The 22,459-nt window shown below is 35.5% G+C and overlaps 1 protein-coding gene across 2 annotated transcripts; it reads left to right on the top strand.

Annotated features, from left to right (window-relative positions):
* Positions 1–8,921: 8,921 nt before the first annotated feature.
* LOC111508422 (gamma-interferon-inducible lysosomal thiol reductase-like protein) lies at positions 8,922–21,997 on the top strand. Of its 2 annotated transcripts, none has more exons than XM_074172109.1 (5): positions 8,922–9,202; positions 12,682–12,816; positions 15,375–15,648; positions 20,386–20,574; positions 21,753–21,997. In XM_074172109.1, exons 1-5 carry the CDS (start codon positions 9,125–9,127, stop codon positions 21,857–21,859), a joined length of 783 nt encoding a protein of 260 aa, XP_074028210.1. In that variant the 5' UTR covers positions 8,922–9,124; the 3' UTR covers positions 21,860–21,997. The 2 variants fall into 2 exon arrangements, with proteins under 2 accessions (XP_074028210.1, XP_074028263.1); XM_074172162.1 differs by having other exon boundaries at positions 8,974–9,202; positions 21,759–21,997.
* Positions 21,998–22,459: the final 462 nt, after the last annotated feature.

Here is a 22,459-nt window from a genome sequence, read left to right on the forward strand (position 1 = left end):
TAGTTGTTTATGAAGTCAAATAAAAAACTGTTTTCAACTATGCAGTTTCAAAACTGTTTGACTGATGAACAATATTGAAAATGTTTGTTTGATTTGAATATGAAGACTAGAAGACCAAATAAAATTAAAATGGATAGCTGAAAGTATCAATTATATTGGGCAACAAAAACGAGAAATAAAATCACAATGAATAAGCAAAATAATTAAAAATCGAACAATTACAAATAAAATTGAAGGCGTTAAAAAAAGTTAACTGCTGTTCCCAACTGAAAGGCGAATTCTTTACGCAAGAAGAGGGACTGCCAATGGAATCGCTACTTGCACCAGTTATAGTCAACATATATATGAAGTGGTTTGAAACTCTAGCTATTGAAAAAGCCCCGAGTCTAGTTGAGATACGTGCAATTTTGAGCATCGAGAATATAACATCAAAATTAAAAGTGTAGATTATTATGTTCCTGCACCCTACTGGGCTAACGCAATCATTATGGCGTTTAGGATTTGAATGTTACCGCCAAGTCGTACTGTTCCAATCTCAAAGGCAAGAATTCAGAAGCCAATCAGAATGATTTTGGCCTAGGCGGTAAATTCGAATCGCAGATTTTAGCGGTTATAACTGTTAAAAACGGTAAAAATACCTTGCATTTTGCCGATCGAATTATACAGTCTCACCGATAAAGTCCGCATCAAATGAGAAACTTTTTTATTTATCGTTTTTTGTGAAATTTGATTTTGGCAGTAGATTTTGCTTAAGAAATGATGTCAAATGGCGTCTACAAAATAGGTCACGTGATTTCCTTAACCTGTCAAAATTGACATTTAAAAAAAGAAACATCGAAAAATGACATTATTCTTCAAAATATCCAAAAATATCAATGGATAAAAACATTTTCTTTTGTAATTTTATACCCACACACCAAGTTTCAAACCCATAATAAGTATTTTATATTTTCACTATTTTTCCGCACTCCTGCTTTTTCTACTTATCAAAATTCAAGCACACCTGTACTAAATCATTTATTTTAACTAAACTCGTCACCGAATTTCTTTTTTTGTAATATAATAATATTTTAAGAGCCTCTTTGATGTTAAAAACAAATTTTGAAAAATAAAAGTTGTCAAACTTGATGCAAAGTTCATCTAGTTTCAACGGGGCTTTCCAAACTATACAGTACTTGAGTTTTTTAATGAGCAAATGGCCTCACAATATGAATTAGAACAAAACGGAACATTAGGAAACAATATCTTAGAGTGTTTATTGTTTTTTTAACAAAAAATACAGTGGAATTTAATCTTAATTAAAAGGAACTGAAAATAAACATGTACCTATACCTAATAGCAAAAAAACACGAAAAAAAGACTCACGACATTAAATACACTACATTTCTGTATGTCTTCCATCGCGTTCTACGCAGATAATTGTCCTTCTTGATACATCTTTTATTGAGTTGCTGATACTCACAGGATTTATGTTTAAAATAGAGTTTCTAATAACAGTTTCTAGGTGATTCACGTCACGAAAAGGTCTTTGTTTATAAACGATTTGTTTTAAGTAACCCCACAAGAAAAAATCTAGTGGGATTAAATCTGGCGACCTAGGCGGCCATATTTGCTCCATATTTCGCCCAATAACTTTGCCCCTAAACATTTCTAATAGTTTCTCTTTGACTTGTCTTGAACTATGAATAGGAGCCCCGTCACATTGATACCACAGACTGTGTCTTATTTCAACCGGCATATTGTCCACTATATCACTGAAATCAGTATTTAGAAATTGCAAAGTTAAATTGTGTCTAAAAAAGAATGGTCCCATTACCTGATTATTTAAAACACCGCACCACACATTTGTTTTAAATGAATATTGGTCCCGACATTCTATCACAAAATGAGGATTTTCCTGAGCCCACCACCTAAAATTCTGGGAACTGACTACGCCGTTCGATGTGAAGGTAGCTTCGTCGGTCCATAGGATTTTGTAAGGAAATTTTCTGTTTAATTCTACTTCTCCTTGGTACCAGAAAGAGAAATCTAGTCGAACATCGAAATCTCTTTCCTTTAAGGTATTTATAAATTTGGGTTTGTAGGGTTTGAATTTATTTTTATGTAAAATTGCTCTTACGCTTTCTCTTTTAACGCCAGTTCTATCTACAATATTGGTAATACTTGATTTTCCCTGTTCGATAACATCCAGGCAGACAGCCAACTGAACCTCATCATTATTGCGTGATGGATTATGACGTTTTTTAAAAGTGTTTTCAACTGAACCAGTCAGTTTAAATTTTTTTAAAATCCTACTTACAGTGGATTGCTGTACATGTCTACCAGGATGTCTTGCGTTAAAAATATCAGCCACTTGTCGATGCAATGTGTTTTCACCTCAAATTAGCACAATTTCAATTTTTTCTTGTAAAGATAACATATTATTTTAATTTTCATACATTACATTGAACTAACGGGCATTAATTTATTCAGTGACAGTGACGTTTTCTAAAACACAATATGTAGTTTCATATTTTTTCACAGCCTACCCAGTTTTTTTAAATTAGTGTTGTTAGCGGAGTAGGTAAATGTAAATACTATGAGTTTTTTTCTTTTATTGAATGGGCTTCAAGAATCACGAAATGATGTTTCCTGATGTTCCGTTTTGTTCTAATTCATATTGTGAGGCCATTTGCTCATTAAAAAACTCAAGTACTGTATAGTTTTGAAAGCCCCGTTGAAACTAGATGAACTTTGCATCAAGTTTGACAACTTTTATTTTTAAAAATTTGTTTTTAACATCAAAGAGGCTCTTAAAATATTATTATATTACAAAAAACAATTCGGTGACGAGTTTAATTAAAATAAATGATTTTGTACAGGTGTGCTTAAATTTTGATAAGTAGAAAAAGCAGGAGTGCGGAAAAATAGTGAAAATATAAAATACTTATTATGGGTTTGAAACTTGGTGTGTGGGTATAAAATTACAAAAGAAATGTTTTTTTTCTTTGATATTTTTGGATATTTTGAAGAATAATGTCATTTTTCGATGTTTCTTTTTTTAAATGTCAATTTTGACAGGTTAAGGAAATCACGTGACCTATTTTGTAGACGCCATTTGACATCATTTCTTAAGCAAAATCTACTGTCAAAATCAAATTTCACATAAAACGATAAATAAAAAAGTTTCCCATTTGATGCGGACTTTATCGGTGACACTGTATCTAGAATTATACACATATACAAGATCAGTTTCTCAATTTATTTTGTATATGCTCCCAGGTGACGTCTAAATGACGTCCACTGATGACATTTATCTATACTTTTATGTCAGAATGAGGTGCACAAATAACGTTATGATGACGTAATTTATTGGTGATGTCAAAATCACGTCATTTTTGGTACCATGACGTATCTGACTTAAATATCACTAAAAACTAACCTCATTATGACGTATACTGGCTAGCTGGGAGGATCAGTTGCCAATTGCTCCAGAGTCCAATCAGCAAAAACACAACGACGTGTGTTGTTTCACAAAAAAAAATAATGTTACTTCACGACGTTTTGATTGTTGGTATCCACAATCGTCTTCGGGTGATAACTGATGATCATTTTTATATCATATTAGACAATGGAAGTCCGAACTAATGAAATTCACCATAAAACATATCATCAACCACCTTCAAACAAATATCGTATGTAATTTTGAGTTATTTGAGGCAAATGTCTCAAATTGTCAAATCCTCTACCTTGTGTAGCATGTATGTTGAAAAGTACCATTTTAGTGAAGAAAAATGTAAACATAGCAACTTTCCCAAATGTTATAACATTTCTTAAAATGAAAAATATTGGTAATACAATATGAAAAAATCAGAAGTGTTCAATTGCAACGTTCAAAAGTCCCTGTTGGAACTTTAGATCTAATTAACTTAACCTAACCTAACCCTGTTGGAAAACCCAATAGTTATCGGATTTATTTTTGTTTCATTCTATCATTTCATATTTTCATTTGAATCAATCATATTATAGTATCAGTAAATCATACAACTGAATGAGTGCTTATAATAACATTGATTGGCTACTTTCTCGCATTAATTTTTCCCATTGAATTCGTCATTTCGAATCCGAAAATTCCAACTTATGTTGACTCATTCGCGACGTATTTTTTCTTGGAAATGAACAATCTAATTTTTACTTCGAACCAAATTCATGATGAAATTAACGATTGAATTAATTTTTCACGTATAGTCAGTGGGCATACTTGAAGACTGGCTATAAATCAAATCATCTAAAAGAACAATTCGTTCAGGCCAGTCTCAACACCCTACACAGTAGGTTAATGGACTGACACCTATCAGAAAACAACTACTCCCCTGGCTAATACCACGAAGGGCGTTGGATTATATCCGACAGGTGTCAGTGCAGGATTCTTCACTGAAGTGTCACTGAAGGTGTCAGTCCATTAACCTACTGTGTAGGGTGTTGAGACTGGCCTGAACGAATTGTTCTTTTAGATGATTTGATTGAATTAATTACTTCCTCACGTATTACAATTAGTTATGAGTACTCATAAAAAAAATCGAAGTAACTATTTCTTTTACTATTGATGTATTTCAATGAACAGTTTGAATATTCTCTTGGTCAATTCGTATAACTTTTACTTTTAACAAACATGGACGAATCATAGAATTTAATGTTTTGGTTGGTTTCTGAGTTTTGCCGTGGTCTTCTCTGATTGTAATCTCCAAACGTTTCAACTGCAACTGCGGAAGTCATCTTCAGTGCCGTGGTCAAAGTACTGTTCTTGTCAAATGAAACTCCAAAAAAAAAAAACGTCTGCCGAACTTGGCTGCTTTCATTTTCTCCTACCGATTACGTCAAGATGACGCTCAGCTCTCCCGAAACTTCGAACGCCGTGTCTTTTCGAGAATTGTTCCACTAGCTATCAGAAAGTTCTGTTGGGTTATATAAGCATTACCGCGACGTAGAACAGTCAGCTTAGTTCGGAAAGTGTAGTGCGAAGTAAGCTAATAGACATTTGAGAATTATTCTAAAGTTGAGTTACAGTTGTGCTGACTTGATAATGTAGTAGTAAAATAACGTTTTGTTTTATTGTACATTGTGGTTAATTATTGTCAAACCTACGGAAAAAACCTAACAATGTGTTAGTCATCATAAATCGTTGAGTCAAATGAAATTATCTATGATTGACCTGATGAATAATATTTAATTCATGCCCTATTGGGGGTCTGACCCCTCTGGACCTGTACGTTAAGGAGGTTGCGTTAATGGCAATGTTACGATTGCGCACGGCTGGTGTAAACCTCGAAGTAGGAATGGGTCAATTGAGACTGAGTCTATGATGACAAGCGCTCACTGCGCAACCTCTGCTGCAGGCAACTCAGGTTTATGTTCAATAAACCCTACAAAATACAAATAAAACAGAGCACAGAGTCAGATGCTACAAATGCAATATGCATATATACAGACGGCTCAAAAACCAAAGAAGGCTCAGGATGTGGAATGTACTCCAGATCAGTAAGCCTAAGGATTAAGTGGGGAAAGGGAAAAAATACCAGCGAGGTCCAAACAGAACTGGCTGGTATCTCAATCGCCACAAAAGGAATAACCAGGAAAGGTATTTCTGGCAAAAACATAACAATCTGCACTGACAACAGACAAGCCCTAGTAGCCTTGAACCGACAATGTGTTACCTCAGGGCTAGTACTAGAGTGCCACCAAGATTTATCCAAAGACTCGGTAGACAATAACATTATCCTGAGGTGGGTTAAAGGGCACGACAGGAGTAAAGGTAATCGCATTGCCGACTCATTAGCCAAGGAAGCGGCTGGACTAAGAATTTTAGGACCCAGTGGCACCTACGGCTTGATGACTTAGACAATTGTGGAACTAGCCAATTATTACACCCATGCTCAATCCCTAAAGAGATGGCATGGAATTAAAGGATGCAATCTTGCCAGGATCACCCTGGGCGATCCTGGGAAGCTGGCGCCTAAGATATATCTGGCGATGACCAGGAAAAATCTATGCTTGACAGTAGGATTTCTGACTGGCCACTGTCAACTAAGGAAACACCTCCATAATATGGGGCTAGTGGACACACCTCCATGCAGGATGTGTGAACAGGAAGATGAGACTGTCAGGCATGTCCTATGCGAGTACCCGGAGTTATCGTCAATAAGAGAGTCTTGGCCTACACCTGCCGATATAAAGGAGATGTCTCCCAGTGACCACTCCACCTTCCTGGAAAGGACAGAATGGACGATGACCTAGGAGGACAACTCTTCGGGAGGATGTACAATGGGTCACACGTAGCCTAAGTGCTGAGGGCCTACACACACCCCCCCCTCTACGCTTTAGATGCCCCTTGGGACTAGAAAGTATTGGAATGTTGGGATATGATTGATATTTCAGAAAAATCACACAAAACATTGGCTATACAGTCTTGATGAGGGATGATTGACTCGAAATACGTGCATACGTGAGCTTTGCTCATTTGAGTGCTTTGACCAGAAGCTCTCACTCAACTGAGATAGATGTCACTGAACGTTTTGGAAAAACTTTTGGATGACATTATAAAAACAAATTGCAATGCATGTTACCATTTCAATCTCATACGAAGATGCCATCTATGAGATAGACGGAAGACTTAACCCACGAGTTTCAAGGATAAATGATCATCCCACTGCCTTGCAGTAAAAGCTGCAGAGGCAGACAGAAGACGAATCTCGTTCGACGGCCGATGTCGAAGCTGAGCTTTGCAACAAACCGCCTTGGGAAGCCTTCTTCGTCCTAAATATTCATGTCAATTCTGTAAATGGCGTCTTTGTAGGTGAATATGTTACTGCCTTTACTATGATCAAAGTCACACCCAGTTTCTAATGGATTCTGCAACTTGTTAGAACTTGACTATATATAATAATAGTATATTATGCAACGATCATGTAATGATGGTTATTAAGACACGAGCATTAACCGGGATACGAAACGAGCCGGAGGCGAGTTTTGTATGGTATATGCGAGTATATTAATAACCATTACATGAGAGTTGCATACGCTATTTTTTCTAAACCCGATAAATAATGAAAAACTATAAATATTATATTTGTATTGAACACATTTACAGTAATTAACTCATATTTTAAAAAAACACAAACTTAATGGTATTATCATGGATATATGAAAACAACTGTAATTAATCTGATCTTTTAAAAATATTGGAGTCGATGGTATTCCTTCTATATCGCTGTTTTCAGACATTTTGATAATATAGGTAGGTAATATGAAAACTGATTTTGACAAATAAAGCAATTAGTTACTTAGGTTAGAATCTAGGACAAACAAAGGAACAGGATTCTTGATTGAAAAATTATGGGTTTCTATTGGTTGATAATCTATATCGTTATGAAAAATCTGTATCATAATGGATATCATTATTTAATGGATTATGGTCATATAAGTGTATTGTTAGAGTACGGGTGTAGAAAAAACTTTATTGATCCGGCAATTATCAGTTGTAACAATCAAGATTTCAGTAACTTTTTTCTGAGTTTCGTCGAAAATATTCAGTACCATCCAACCATCTCATCTTTTATACTGTTTACTTGAATGGCAAATTTACTAGCTTACTTCCTATTGAGTATGGAGTTCCCCAGGGGTCGATATTGGGACCGATCCTTTTCTTGATTTACTTAAATGATATAAGATTTAGTGACACAAGTGCTAACTTCGTGTTGTTTGCTGATGATACAACTGTATCAATTTCTGGAAATAATATTGATACTTTGCGTACCACATTCGAGGATACTCTGACAAATGTCAGTGAGTGGTTTGCCGTAAATAATCTTAAACTTGATGAAAATAAGAGCCAAACAGTCATTTTTTCGTTGCGCGAAGTACCAGATATCAGTAACCCTGAATATGTTAGGTTTCTAGGCGTATACATTGACCCCAAATTGACTTGGAATGTAAATATTGATAGACTTATAGTCAAAATATCCAAAAATACTTATCTCCTGAGGAACTTACAAAAAGCGGTATCAAAACCAGTTCTGAAAACAGCTTTCCATGGGATTATTCAATCTCACATATCGTATTCAGTACTTGTCTGGGGCCATGTGCCCAATGCATCAGATTTATTTGGCATCCAGAGAAGAGCAATTAGGATTCTTGATAACCTTTTTTACAGGCAAGACTGTAGAAGTAGCTTCATAAATAATAAAATACTTACACTTCCATCATTATATATATATTGCAATGCCTGCTACATGTTAAGAGGTTATACTACACATGATGCAATCCACAGTTATAACACTCGAAATAATTCAAATCTGTATCTCCAGAACCATAGAGTCAACAGAACCAGAACTGGCGTAAATTATTATGCTCCAAAAATGTATAATTCGCTTCCCCAAAATATCAAAAATCTACCTTTGAAGGAGTTCAAATACAGAATCAAAAATTTTTTAATTAAAAAAGCTTTTTATTCCTTAGATGAATATTTTAGTGATGGTTTTCGAGGCATGTAATACCACTTAATCATATATATTTTAACTTGTTTTATATTTCTATTTCATAGTTAGTTTGTTTTATTTGCACAAATGTATGTATATCTATAGTAAGTGTCCATTTAACCATTCAAGTTATCTGAATATTTTATATTTTGTATTTATAGACCTGTGTAAACTTTGTATTAGCACCAAATATATACTACTACTACTACTACTATACGAGTAATAGAGGAGTGATGGTTTGGTGATTATTATTATCAAGAATAGTACGTACTTGGAGTGATGCTCATATTTGAAGACGAATGTAGAAAATATCATTTGTTGGAGAATGACGTTATTGGCAGTTAGGAAGTCGACTAGATAATGAAAGGAAATGACAAACTATTTCCATTCGTACCGAGCAAACCGAATGGTCTACTATTGCCTTATCTTCTGCATATAATTTTATCAGCATATTAATATCATTGCGGTTTTTAAGTCAATGGTAATTCCAACTAAACGTGCGTCCGTTGACGCTTTCATTTATTTTCCAGCTACAAAAGAGATCTTCGTCATTTTCTGCGACCAGTCGAGTTGGGATTGTCCAGTTGAATTAATTATACGTTTATAACAAAATGATTGGGTTTTACGTGTTTGTAACTGTGGTTCAAGTTCTGACACTTTCAGGAGTCACAAATGCGCAAAGTGAAAGGGTGAGTACTAATAGCATTCAGTACGGTTTTAATAATAATGATAATAATAACATAATACAAACATAAGAATACTACAAATATTTTAGCTATCTAATCTTTCAAATGATAGAGTAAGAAGTGTGTGACGCTCTCATTATAAAAAACTTTATCATCCTCGAGTTCCAAACATGGATTTGAGCGAAGCTCGATAATCTGTAGCTCCCAAAATGGGAATCATAATTGTGGCCAGCCACGAAATTACTGAATGATATAAAAGTTTCAAATCAATACTAAAAATTTGAAAAAATTGATGAAATCTTTATTGGAATCTATAGAACGATCGATATAATTTAATGTTTGAAGATGATTTCATGCAGATGTTGTCCGCGGCTCCGCTTCAGATGGCCCATTCGCAAGGTTCAATTTTGGCAACTCTCTCTATCATATCGACCGGTATTTCACGTATAAATGCTTCAATATTGGCTTCTAGAGCGTCAGTCGTTGCTGGTTTATTTTTGTAGACACGAGCCTTAACATGACCCCACAAGAAATAATCCAAAGGCGTTAAATCACACGATCTAGGCGGCCAATTGACGGGCCCGTAACATGAGATAAACTGTTCACCGAATGCGCCTCTTATAGCAGGGGAGCCGACGAAGCAAAATGGGGATTTACTCGAGCGTCATTGAGAAATATTAGGTTGCAAAGCTTAGATGATAAGAAGAAAAAAATGTTGTATAATATATACCTTTTCATCGGTGGGGGAAGCAGCTATAGATTTTTAAATATCTAAAAAAATACTGTTGCATGGACATACTCGAGCGCGTCAGATATTGATAGTATCAATGTCCTACGTATTTTCAATAATGTAGGTATGTTAATTTGATCGTTTGCATGATGTGGGTGGTTGTACGTAAGGGTTGAAAGTGAAAAGAAAAAAAAAATTCAATCGAGCGCGTCAGATTTTCTAAGGGGGTGTTAAGTGCAACAAAAAAAGTTCTCATTCAATAATCTAACGATTTCGATCTGACGCAAACTCGCGGTCATTATTATAATGTGCAAAAAAACTTCGCCATTTTGAAATACTCAAGCGCATCAGATTAAGATATATATGGTTCATCTTTATGTTTCAGACGTGCTGTCTCATAATCTGACGATTATCTAGAGGGATTCGCTTAATCTGACAAAAACAATTTTTTTTTCAATTCATTGTACTTGATTAATTGGAAAGCTCAAGAAATAGCAAGCAAATAAATAAGTGTATATTTTTTTAAAGTAGAATACTCGTATTTGTAAGAAAATAATTTTTTAAAATGCTCAAAAAAATTAAATTTTTTATAATCAATTGAATAATTAATGGAGAAAAGAGAAATTCAACTTTCAATGTTTTTACCACTTTTATTTGTATCTAGCGTTACTGCAGTTTCGTCCTATAAGGACATTTTCAAACTATAAATATGTATAAATTTGAAAATGTCCTTATAGGATGAAACTGCAGTAACGTTAGTTACAAAAAAAAGTGGTAAAAACATAGAAAGTTCAATTTCTCTTTTCTTCATTATGATTTCCTACCACGTACTACGGCTACATCCATCAATTAATTGATTAATTAATCATCATCTCCATCACGAACGAGTCTCTGTGATGGCAAAGAATTCAGAGTGAGGACGGAGTGAGAGAGTAATAGATAGATAAAAAGTGAATAGAGAATAGAGGAATAGAAACTCGGAGAGGAAAATATAGATACCACACAGCTGCACTCATTAAACTTTATCGACAAGTTTTTGTTATTTCGACTTGCGGAAATCGTCAGATTATATATTTTTCGTTATCCTTGAATTATTTCCTTCAAAATGAAAAAAAATAGCTATGCTCGAGAATGTCGAAATGACGTTATTTTTTTACAACTATGCTGCCCCTCCCCTTTCTCCACGTCACTCTCAAATTGTCAGATTACTGGAATATACACTTTTTAGCAGGTAATTAACTCACCCTACCTTAATCTGCCGCGCTCGAGAATTTCTGATGATCAATTTTTTTTTACTAATCTGATCCTTCATCCCTCACAGGCGGCCTTATATATGGGACTCATATTTGGTGGAGGTACTTAACCGGGTACAAGGTATTCCCCTGTATATCAATCTACCGCGCTTTAGTTAATCTCGAAATCCCCGCTTGGGTTCCCCTATTATTAATTGGGCTATTGTTTCGCGTGCCGTGTGGCATGTGGCACCGTCTTGTTGAAACCACATGTCAGGAATATCCAATTCTTCCATTTTGGGCAACAAGAAGTCGTCAATCATCACACAGTGGCGCTTGCCATTCACAGTAACGTTCCCGCCATTGTCCTCTTTGAAGAAGTACGGCTCGATGACGCCACCGACCCATAATTCACACCAAACAGTGACTTTTTCGGGATGCATCGGTTGTGCTTGTGCTTGTGGCTGGTCTTCACTCCAGATGCAGCAATTTTGCTTGTTAACGTATCCATTCAACCGGAATTGAGCCTCGTCGCTGAACACAATGTTTCGATAAAAATGTGGATCTTCCTCCAACTTTGCCAGCGCCCATTCACCAAATGTTAGACGTTGTGGTAGGTCGTGTGGCTTCAAGGTCATCCATATAAAACAAATAGATAACTTTATGCCTCGGCTTCCGAGTTTGCTACAGGTATACCCTCGAGAATTTTTGGGCACAACGGAAAATGGTAATAGTGAGATACAGAAAAAAAGGGGACTGAGCAGGAAATTGCCTTGGAATACACTCTTTCTGAAAGAGACCCACTCTGTTTGGACTCTAGCCTGACCAGATGTTACGGTGAAGCGAAAAAGTCATCTCACTATTTGGCTACCGCGAAGCAAGATGCGATGCGATGTTGTATCAAATGACTTATGGTAATCGATCCAGGTAATAGAGTGGTTACGCTTTACACATCAATCGATGAGCAGGTTCCCTTCACATCCAGCGACTCTTCTCTTCAACCCTTTCTGTTCTTATATCTGTTTAAATACTCAGTCGAATGTGGTGAGTATCCGTGTGTATAAGATCCTCGTAAACAACTTATAACCCGAATTCAAGTGTGTCTTTGGTCTGTAATTGTCAGAAGTCGACAAATCTCCGTTTCTGGGGTTGAAGACGGTTCGCTTCTAGACAAACCAATCCAGAATCGTCTGTTCTCCTCCAGCCAGATGGCGCAGCATATTTCTTGGAACCCGTAAGGGTTCTTGAACGTCATTCGTGGTTATCGAGTTGTGCAGTTCATTGAGCTCAGGCTGTCCAAGCTCTGTGCTGAAAGATTGAAGCTGTACTAAGGCTGGAGTGACTGAGTTGAGTGGCTGCGTGTTTATAAATGTCCCTCCAGAAGGATTTCACCAGATCAGCGGTCAGGTTATCATTATCATTATTATTTGACAAATCAGAAAGTTTTAATTTTCTGAATTCGGGTGCATTCACCGTGTACTACAAAATTGCTCTAATTCATTCAAACTTTTTACTTTTAGCTCAACGTCACAGTATACTACGAGACCCTTTGTCCGTTCGCCAAAAAGTTTATTGTGGAACAGTTGCATCCTCTTCTTCATAGCGATTTATCACCTTACATCGAGCTCGAACTGATTCCGTATGGGAAAGCAAAGGTAAGACCTGATTCTTCATTTTTTTAGAAGCTTATGGGAACTTAATATTCAGGGAACTGTTGTTAAGACCTGAAACATGTTTTCTACCACAAATCTGCGAAAACAACTATTCTGAAATGATTGAAACTAGCCGATACTTGATGAAAATCTACAATCAAAACTTACTTATAGTTTCATTTGAGATTTCCACTAAGAAGATTTACAAAACGCCGACCCGTGTTTCGCCATACAGCAACTTCCCGAATGATTCTCCAACCGCGTTAGCATATTCAGCATTATCACTTCTTCAAAATGATTTCGAGTCAGAGACGGCAAATCAGTTCATGAATATAGTTGCCCCCCATTTAGTTGCCCATTTAGTTGTAGCTACGGTACACACCATTTTAGTTACTGCTGTATTTACAGAAGTGAGGCAATACCATGTTTTTCACTAGTGTCCTATTGCTTATTCAAAGTAGGTACACCACAGTTCAAATCCACCATTCAAAAACACGCGTTCATGAATTACCGTGACAATATCAACATCCGGGAAACATGAAGTCTCAATGTCAATCTTTCAGTTAATGATTCGATGAGTGAGCTTTGTAACATCAAACTTTTCATGAAGTATGTTCAAAATAAGGAGATTTAGGAAACATATTATTTAATGCCAAACCTAAATTAGACAAAAGAAAGAGATCTGGTAAATATCAACTAAAATGTGGTGAATGCTCCGCCATATATACAGGCCAAACATGTAGAAATTTTGACATAAGGTACCATGAACATGTCATTTCGGATAAAAAAATCAATAATGTTTGAACATCTTTAAAATACGAAACATAAAGATAATTTAAAAATCCTCCACACGTGCAAAAAAAGGAAAATGAAGGATTTGTTGGAATCTGTGGAAATAAACAAGACCATGAAAAATCCCAATTCTATTACTTTCAATGAACTTGATCCAAACAATAGACCTCTCCTGAACCTATAACCCAGTTCCCAAAACCTACATTTTATCAAAATTTGTTGTTATGTTCATCGATATACTGCTACTAATTGAGGTTATCCCAGGTATAGACAATGTAGGTACCAAATTATTTATAATAGGTTAGGCAATGTAGGTATAAATTACTCAGATTTGAATGTAATCTAGTTAGTTTTGAAAACGGTGTAATGACCAAAACTAGTCAACAAATATAAAACTATCCTGGAAAATACACAAAAGTGTGTTTTTATAGTGTTTTCTCAGTAATTTACTCTTGTACTTCTTTTGACATATTAGTTATTCAATGCTATGGCATAGTTTCAAGTTATAATCATTCCATATTCCTGCAAAAATCTTCTATTTTGGTATCAGAGCAAAAGCTCTCGAGCTCATGAAATCATATTGAGTGGAGAAAATGAAAGGAATTATCCATTAAGATGAATTGCACATTGCACATTGCCAATTGCACAAATCAATTTAATGCAGAGTGCAACAGACTATTGGTTGACACTGGAAATCACAGCATTCTGGAAATGACCGCTGACTTTATGCCTCCAACTGTCAACTACGAACTGCCTTATAAAGTAGGTACTGTTCCCGAGTAGAGAGGACTGAATCCTCCAAGAGATTGAAATATTAAGAGCAAATAGTTGTTGGTTCACAGATGGATCACAAAAACACCTTGCGGTTCTGGTGCAGGTGTTTTCATTCGCAGACCCAGGATAGAGATATCAACCTGCGTAAGAACCTATGCGACTGTATTTCAAGCGGAAATTTACGCTATTGAATTGTGTGCGGAGGAATTGGAAGAATCCAATCTCATATACAAGTCAATAAAAATATTCCCTTTGCTCCTACCGAAAAACGTCTAAATTGGTAACAAATTGCCAAAAACGACTCTCCTCAACAGGAAGACCTAATAGATTGTCTCTGGTCTGGATTCCTGGCCATACTGCCCATTTGGTCGAGTGTGAATCAGTGTGAGCCACAATAAACCCTTGCGAGTTACGGTGGAGGTCGAATAAACCTATTCACTTTGGACCTAACCTAACTCAACCTCAAGGAAGTATGCTGGGTCCCTTACAATAGGTATTTTTTAAAATGACTTGTCAGAAATATCCAAAGAATCGAGCACCTTTGTTACTGTATGTATACTGATGTATACCTGATATTATGTATGTAGTAATGATACACGATGATTTAAAAACATACCAATGAAAAAAATAGCCCAAAGTAGTTGTAGATATCTGGTCCTAAATACTTCCTCTATCTTGAGCAATCCAGCTGGTGCATGTTTCAAAGATTTCAATATCCATTTACACTTGACTATACTATTCTACTAAATTGTGTAGCATTTCAGCTCAAAAACTTCCTTTAAAGATGGTTTATTACCAGTACTCATATTATGGTTAACTGTTGTGGTTGATACTAACAAATCTCTCCCTGAAATCAAATTATTGTTGAGGCTTACCCCATATGATTTTCCAGTTGTTTCCACCTGATAAAGTGGCAATAAGCCAGATGTAGGTATTTTTTCTTATTTCTTCTAGAGTGATAATGGTGACCTCACTTGCAACAACTTTATTTTCAGACCGAAAAGAAAAACGACACTCACTTCGAATTTACCTGTCACCATAAAGCTGCAGAGTGCTACGGTAACAAAATTCAAGCCTGCGCGCTCGTTCTGATCGACTTAGGAGCCAAGACTGAAAATTTGGGTTTCAATAGAGAAACTGTAGATTTCATAGCATGCCTCATGAAAGATTTAACACAGAATTCTACTATAGACGAGATTAAAATAGCAACAGAGAAATGTTCCCCATCAAAAAAAGACACAATACTTAGTTGTGCCGATGACAAATTAGGTAAGTTGGAACCTCCATTTTCAGTGTTGTTTGTATTTGAGGATGAATTTATATTAGGAGGATGAGATTATATTAGGTTTTACATTATGATCCATAAATTAAAGATCTGAACAAAATACGCGCTACAGATTTCGATGCTGACACCATCTATCAACAAGTGTACAAAGTTGGGTTGATCTCTTTTCTCAGTGCTATAGAGCAAAGCAACCCCATGCCCCCTCCCGTGTTGAGTGCCATGAGTTGAAAACTCGTCCAATCACTCCCGACCCTCCGGAGCAGTCCTCAATCCTACTGGGGACACATCCTACTGACCTCTTTCAGTCTAAAGTCAGCCTTTAGGTGCTTTTACTTTCTAATCTAATGATTACTATATCGTGGCTTTCCTAACTGAATTTTCGCATGGGGTCCCCAAAAACTAACCGGAGACGAGTGTCTTTATGTCGCGAGCAAGTGTTGTTTCCCAGTGAATCTGAAAATGAAGTGAATTTGAAATCTGGTTAAGAAGTTTTTATACTTACCGGAACTGCTTGATAGTGACTTTGGGAGGTGGACTCTGGTTCTGCTTCGTTGGCCTCCTGTGTTTGTCCCTCTCTCGGAATCTGGGGTCATCCCTGTTTAGTGCGTTATGTAGGTCACTTAGCGCTGGGTTGTCGTGCGCTCGAATTCTGTCGAACGTGTCGGTCCACGAAATCTCTTTTCCGTTGAAGGCGACGTTTCCTTCGGGGTGTACCAACCTCCCTGACTCTTGTCAGGGTTTATGCTGATCTTTCAAAGGTTGGCCCAATCCTCTAATCTGTCAGCGCCGCTGTACCACCGAATCCGCTATGTCTCTGCTCTTAAATCTGTAATATATTGGAAAATACTCATTCAAATCACATTACATGCTGTGAAGGGCCATATTGATCTATATCAAATGCAAAATGTACTCAAGGATAGGGATAAGGATTGATGCTGTATTGCTCAAAATCACTTCGTAAGTGAGCCATTATTTCTCGAGGATATAAAATTGTTATTGTGGGTTACCCCTAAGAGATAGACATATACCATCGCAGACTTTTTGTAGACCTTTTGAAGGTGTACAATACTTTGGTACATTTTTTGATCTATCTCGTAGGGTTCAGATAGCATTGGCAATCTAAGCAAAAAAATTGTGAAGCATTGTTTGGAACCTTTGGTATAGTAATGGATATCACTTGAATTTAATCCCAAAACCAAAACGTTATTTCAACTCCTCGACACGTGTTTCGATCACCAACTGATCATCTTCAAGAGGAAGATTAAACTAAATCTACATACAATATTGTCCTTATTTATACCATAGATAACTCTGTTGGGTATCTGAGTCTTAATTGTCTCAAATTGATTTTACAATGTTCCCTTTTATCTACTAGTCCTAAATAAATTTAACAAATGTTGCCTAATCTAACAGTCTGCTAAATCTGATGAACAAAATATTTAAATAAGCTATATAGTATACTATCAGGTATTGGCCCACCATTGTTAGTCTATATGTTTACTTATTTCTAGTCTCTCATAGGTATCTTGTTGTTAACTTGTCTAACTAATCTTAATGAACTAAAGTAGGTATATGGAATGGTTTTGTTACAAAATATGATGGGCGACTACTGATTTTTCTGATCTTCCATATTTTAGTAGGCACTAAGTGTTCCTTATATCCTCTTGAAGATGATCACTTGGTGATCGAAACACGTGTCGAGGTGTTGAAAAAGTGTTTATTCATGACATCACATTGGAAACCTCTAAAATTATCAGTTTTTGCTGAATATATTATGAATGTTACATGCATATAAACCAGTGACGGCTCGTGCATTGGAGAACAGGGGAGGCTAAAGTCATAAAGACTATATACACACAGAAAACCCCACCAGAGGCGCGAAAATTTTTATGTTGTTGCACGCTTTGCTCAATACTAAAGTTAGGGCATGGCCATGACAATACGTAAAAAGTGCATGAGAAGCTATGAACTTTATTTTAGTTTGTAACCCTTTAAATGGCCGGCCATGACCGCAGCCCCATCATAGGTTTGCGCAATTAACTTTTGCCTAAAATTATTGGTGTCACACGTACAAATTAAAAAATTAAACCAATCATCAGCTGTGCGCCCAGATGAAACATCATGAAAACCTATAAAACGTTCTACCACAATACCATCTTTGACATATCTAAAAAAGATTGAAAGTTGTGATGTACAGTTATTATAGGTAGTTTCATCAATTTCCCATGCAAAAAAAGAAATACTTTCAATCTCCTTGCTTATATTTTCCTTAATAATATATGCCACACTGTCTATAAGCTCATTTTGGATGGTTTTTGAGGTGCCCGAAAAAACGCTACCGTTTAACAAAGTGCCAAATTGTGAATCATATTTGCCTCATAACATTAAAAGTTCCTTGTAATTGCCGCGATTGATCGAATCTTCGATTTCATCGTTTCCACGAAAAGCTAATTCTTGGGAACCTGAATAAATCATAATATCGATAAGTCTTTAAATTCGACCGATTTTCCCTAACCTGATTATTAAAAGTATATCCTCTTTTTGAGCTGTATCTAAAGCTGTTGCTTAGATTTAAAATGTCTTTCTGTAGAACGAGGTAAATTTTTTAAATCGAAGCATCCTATTTTATACCACGTTTGGTATTCGGTTTGTACGGAAAAAAAACACAGGGCCAACAAAAAAGTTTTTCTCGTTTAATGGAGCCGGTTAACTAATCGCATTTATCGTACCAACTAATATTAAATCCTTGATTTTGTCGATTATCTGAGGTTTTAATTGAAATTAAATTCGATTCAGGCCTTCTCAGAGTTTTAATAATGTAAAATTTATTATCATATGGTATATACTTGAAATTATTTGTCAGCAACCAATCGCCTATACCGTCAGATTTTTTTATTTCGTCCAACTTATCCATAATAAATAAAAAAAAAAACTTACCGAAAAGTGAAAACCTGAAAACACCTTGAAATTGAAAGAAAACACTTTGAAAACACATCAAAAATATTACCAAAAAGCACTGCTATAATACAATACTGCCTGTTTTATACACAAATAACAAATATTATCAAGAAACACTAAAACGATTTGCCGAAATATTTTTCAGTCCCGGTCCGTCACGGCATCCCGTCCGAATAATTGAATAAAAATCAAACGAAGTCGTGCACTAACGGAGACCAACTGGAGGCTAGCCTCCACTAACGCTATAATTTCGGCAAATGAAACTACAAATCGGGACGTATGTCTCTGATAGTATAGTTCTCGTGGAGCCTGTGTTTTTTAAAGCGGTCGGAGGCTTGGCTCCCTTGCAACGTATGGCATTTATTATTTCGGGTTGATGGTTTATTCGTTATTCGTTCATGGGCGGTGTGTTTGAGGTTTGTTGATGCAGGATACAGTGTAGTACGTACTACGTAGTGAGTGATAGTGATTCGGGCATATTATATGTTTATATTAAAAATTAATGGTGAAGTAATGATAACCAAGCATTTTTAGGAGAAAATAATCCTAATTATTTGTCAATATCTTTTAATTTATTGCGAAGAATAACCTCAAATTCAATGGGGAGGCTAAGCCCCCCTTGCCTCCTCTGACGAGCAGCCGCTGATAGAAAATTTCCTCTTGAATCACTCTATCTATTGAAAAAACCCGTATCAAAATCCGTTGTGTAGTTTTGAAAATCTAAGTATACATAGGGACAGACAGTGGAAAGCGACTTTGTTTTAACTAGTAGTGATAGTTAATTATAGTTTTCAATTCCCTCCACTGATATGAGGCAAACAAAGCAAAAGGAAAAATATTTTTTATTAAAATAAACTATTTACATGTCTACCTTTCATGAGTACCTCTACCTTAAGGGTAGAGTAGCAAAGTGACTTCTAATTCAGACAGGCGCGCCTTCGCGTCTCGGGGGAACGCCCCCATTACACCATTACATGGTTTTGATATTCAGGTCGTTCAAATGAAAACATAGTTGTCATAGCTAACATAGCTAACAAGCTAACCAACACGGTTAGCTTGTTAGCTAGATACTCCTGGGAAAAATTCATGAAAAAAAAACCAGGACAGAATGTATATGAGGCAAGAAGTATACTCTGGATTGTAGGTATCTTCATTAAAAAAAAAAGTTTAAAGACGTCAGGTGACAGAACTAGCTGTGGAACTACATTGGCCAGTCCAGTTACCCTGATAGGCTAACTACTGTTATAGGTAATTTAAAATAAGCGATAGTGTCCCTGGTGTCAAAAGTTATGAACTAGGGACAAATAGGTACATTGTTTTATTAATACTCATTAATGGGTGTTTATTTTTGTCGCTATTATGTCGATTATTCTAGTGAATTGGTGAAGAATTTGTCGATTATCATTTTTTCTCAAGTTGAAACTATTTAGACTATACGTTTCGCAATGTGAATTGTGATCAAAAATATATCAATGTTGTGACATCAATTTTTACTATTTTTCGCGAAATAGTCAACTCAGAGTTGTAGTGGAAACTAGTTAATGATTGAAAGTGTATATAGCTGAACGAAAGTCCTAGATGGATATAGTTGAAATTAGTGAAAATTAATTTCTCTAAGCAACAAAATCACTTTTGTTGAAAACTGCTAACCATTTAATGGAAAAAATTTGTCAGGAAACATCTGACACTAATTCGAATATATAATATTTCTGAATTTGCCTTTCATTGTTTTTTTTCAAGTATACCTTTTGTTTTTTTCCTAGGATCGCAGTACTTAGATCACCTTGGCAAACTTACTGACCATTTCCAAAATCCTCTTAGAAATGTTCCAACGATAGTTTTGGATGGAGTCTTTAGAAAAAAAGAAAGCGACCTGTCGGAAAAGGACTTCAGGACAGTTTTCTGTTCGAAACCCAAAACGAAAGTACTAACCGAATGTCATAAAGTTCTGGGTAAGTTTCCAAATATACATATATATATATATATATATATATATATATATATATATATATATATATATATATATATATATATATATATATATATATATATATATATATATATATATATATATATATAATGATTAATTATTAAGATTCCAGAGAGGTGCATTGTGGCATGCTCAGGGTTGCCCCCTTTCCTCTAATGCAGACCTACGACTCTACAACAAATTTTCCTTCATTTTCAGTATTTTAATATTAATATAAGTCACAAAAAGGATTTGAAGCTTTATAACTTCTATTTTAATTATATGCGAGCGTTTTCGACAGCTGGTCGTGCTGTCATCATCTAGGCTCTCCTCAAACTCAAAGTTTGAGCTACTTTCCTGTTGTACAACTGTTATTTCATGCATTTCCGTTGATCTAACCATTTGTCAGACTTCAAGTTAACGTATTTTAAACTTAAATTAAAATAATGACAACTAATGTTGTAATATACAAAACAAGTTGACAAGGCGTTTTAAACTAACGTTGCCACGGAAATTATTTCAAGTTTTTTAAAGGATACCATCTAAAAAGAACATTTCTATGGTTTTTGCTCACGTTTTTATTATCAATACCTCAACATGAAATAAGTTTTGAGTATATTTGCAATAAGTTTTCAATGTATTTTATGGAATTTCGGAAACGAGATGATTTTAATTTATTTCATTTTAATTGTTGCAATAAACTTAAAAGCAATATCATTTTCGAATAGAGAATAGAGAAACCTTCCAAACGATATATCACAAGTCAATACTTCCCATTTAAAAAATTGGGGTTTGTACCTGTAATTCGACGGAGGTTGAAGGTAGGGGTACCATTTTTTCGTTGAAGTATGTGAAATTATAATTTAAATTTGACCTGATTCGGGATTTTGTAAAAATCCACAGGAACATGGTATACTGTACTGTTTTTTCAATCGTAAATTCGGGTTAGGTTTGTGTAATATTCTCTATCGAGTTGCCTTTGTTCATTTCACAGATTGTGGAAGATTAAACACTCAAAAAACTGTAAGAAAAGGTGGCTTCCCCACAAAAAATGTCTTCCGATAACATAATAATGAAATTGAATACTTTTACACAGTTGCATTTTGGATACTATTATTTTTAATACTTATATTGGTCGAACTCAAACAATTTTTTTTTCAGAAACAGTAGAGAACACTACAGATTCAGCTATCCAGCCAATCCCAAATCTCTCTTTAGGATTAGCGACATTATTATCAATTGGACTTCGCTTTCTTTACCGACATTAAGTGAAAATAAAAATATAATGTCCAAGCGTTCACTCATTTTTCCTTTTTTGTCAGGAACTTCTTCCTAGGTGTTGATTCGACAATTGTTTTATATTTTACAGACATTAAGTGAAAATAAAAATATAATGTCCAAGCGTTCACTCATTTTTCCTTTTTTGTCAGGAACTTCTTCCTAGGTGTTGATTCGACAATTGTTTTATATTTTACAGACATTAAGTGAAAATAAAAATATAATGTCCAAGCGTTCACTCATTTTTCCTTTTTTGTCAGGAACTTCTTCCTAGGTGTTGATTCGACAATTGTTTTATATTGTTATGTTTTTCCCTGTGAGTTGGCCAATAATTGACTACACTTAATAATCAAACTTTACTTTATTTCACTTTAAATACAACAAACACTTCAACAAAACTCAACTATTATTTCAATGTCTATCGCCTTACTAGATCACTTCGCTTACCGCACTGTAGCTTCCACTTGACTGTGTCGATATGCCCATGGCTAGCCTTTATATATGGTAATCGAATGCGCTAGAAAATTTCGCCGAAATTCCGTCGAAATCGGTAACATTATTCTCGCTGCTTCTAAAGCGGCAGGGAACAT

The sequence above is a fragment of the Leptinotarsa decemlineata genome, unplaced genomic scaffold (genome assembly GCF_025532065.1).
Source record: "Leptinotarsa decemlineata unplaced genomic scaffold, Ldec_3_MD MMD2_P_RNA_scaffold_1, whole genome shotgun sequence".
Classification (NCBI taxonomy): domain Eukaryota; kingdom Metazoa; phylum Arthropoda; class Insecta; order Coleoptera; family Chrysomelidae; genus Leptinotarsa; species Leptinotarsa decemlineata.

Bases quoted from the DNA above. Each gene is read 5' to 3' on its own strand.
- LOC111508422 (XM_074172109.1), top strand. From the start codon at position 9,125: ATGATTGGGTTTTACGTGTTTGTAACTGTGGTTCAAGTTCTGACACTT. The intron at 9,203-12,681 runs GTGAGTACTAAT...TTTTACTTTTAG, and splicing joins CAAATGCGCAAAGTGAAAGG to CTCAACGTCACAGTATACTA. The intron at 12,817-15,374 runs GTAAGACCTGAT...CTTTATTTTCAG, and splicing joins TTCCGTATGGGAAAGCAAAG to ACCGAAAAGAAAAACGACAC.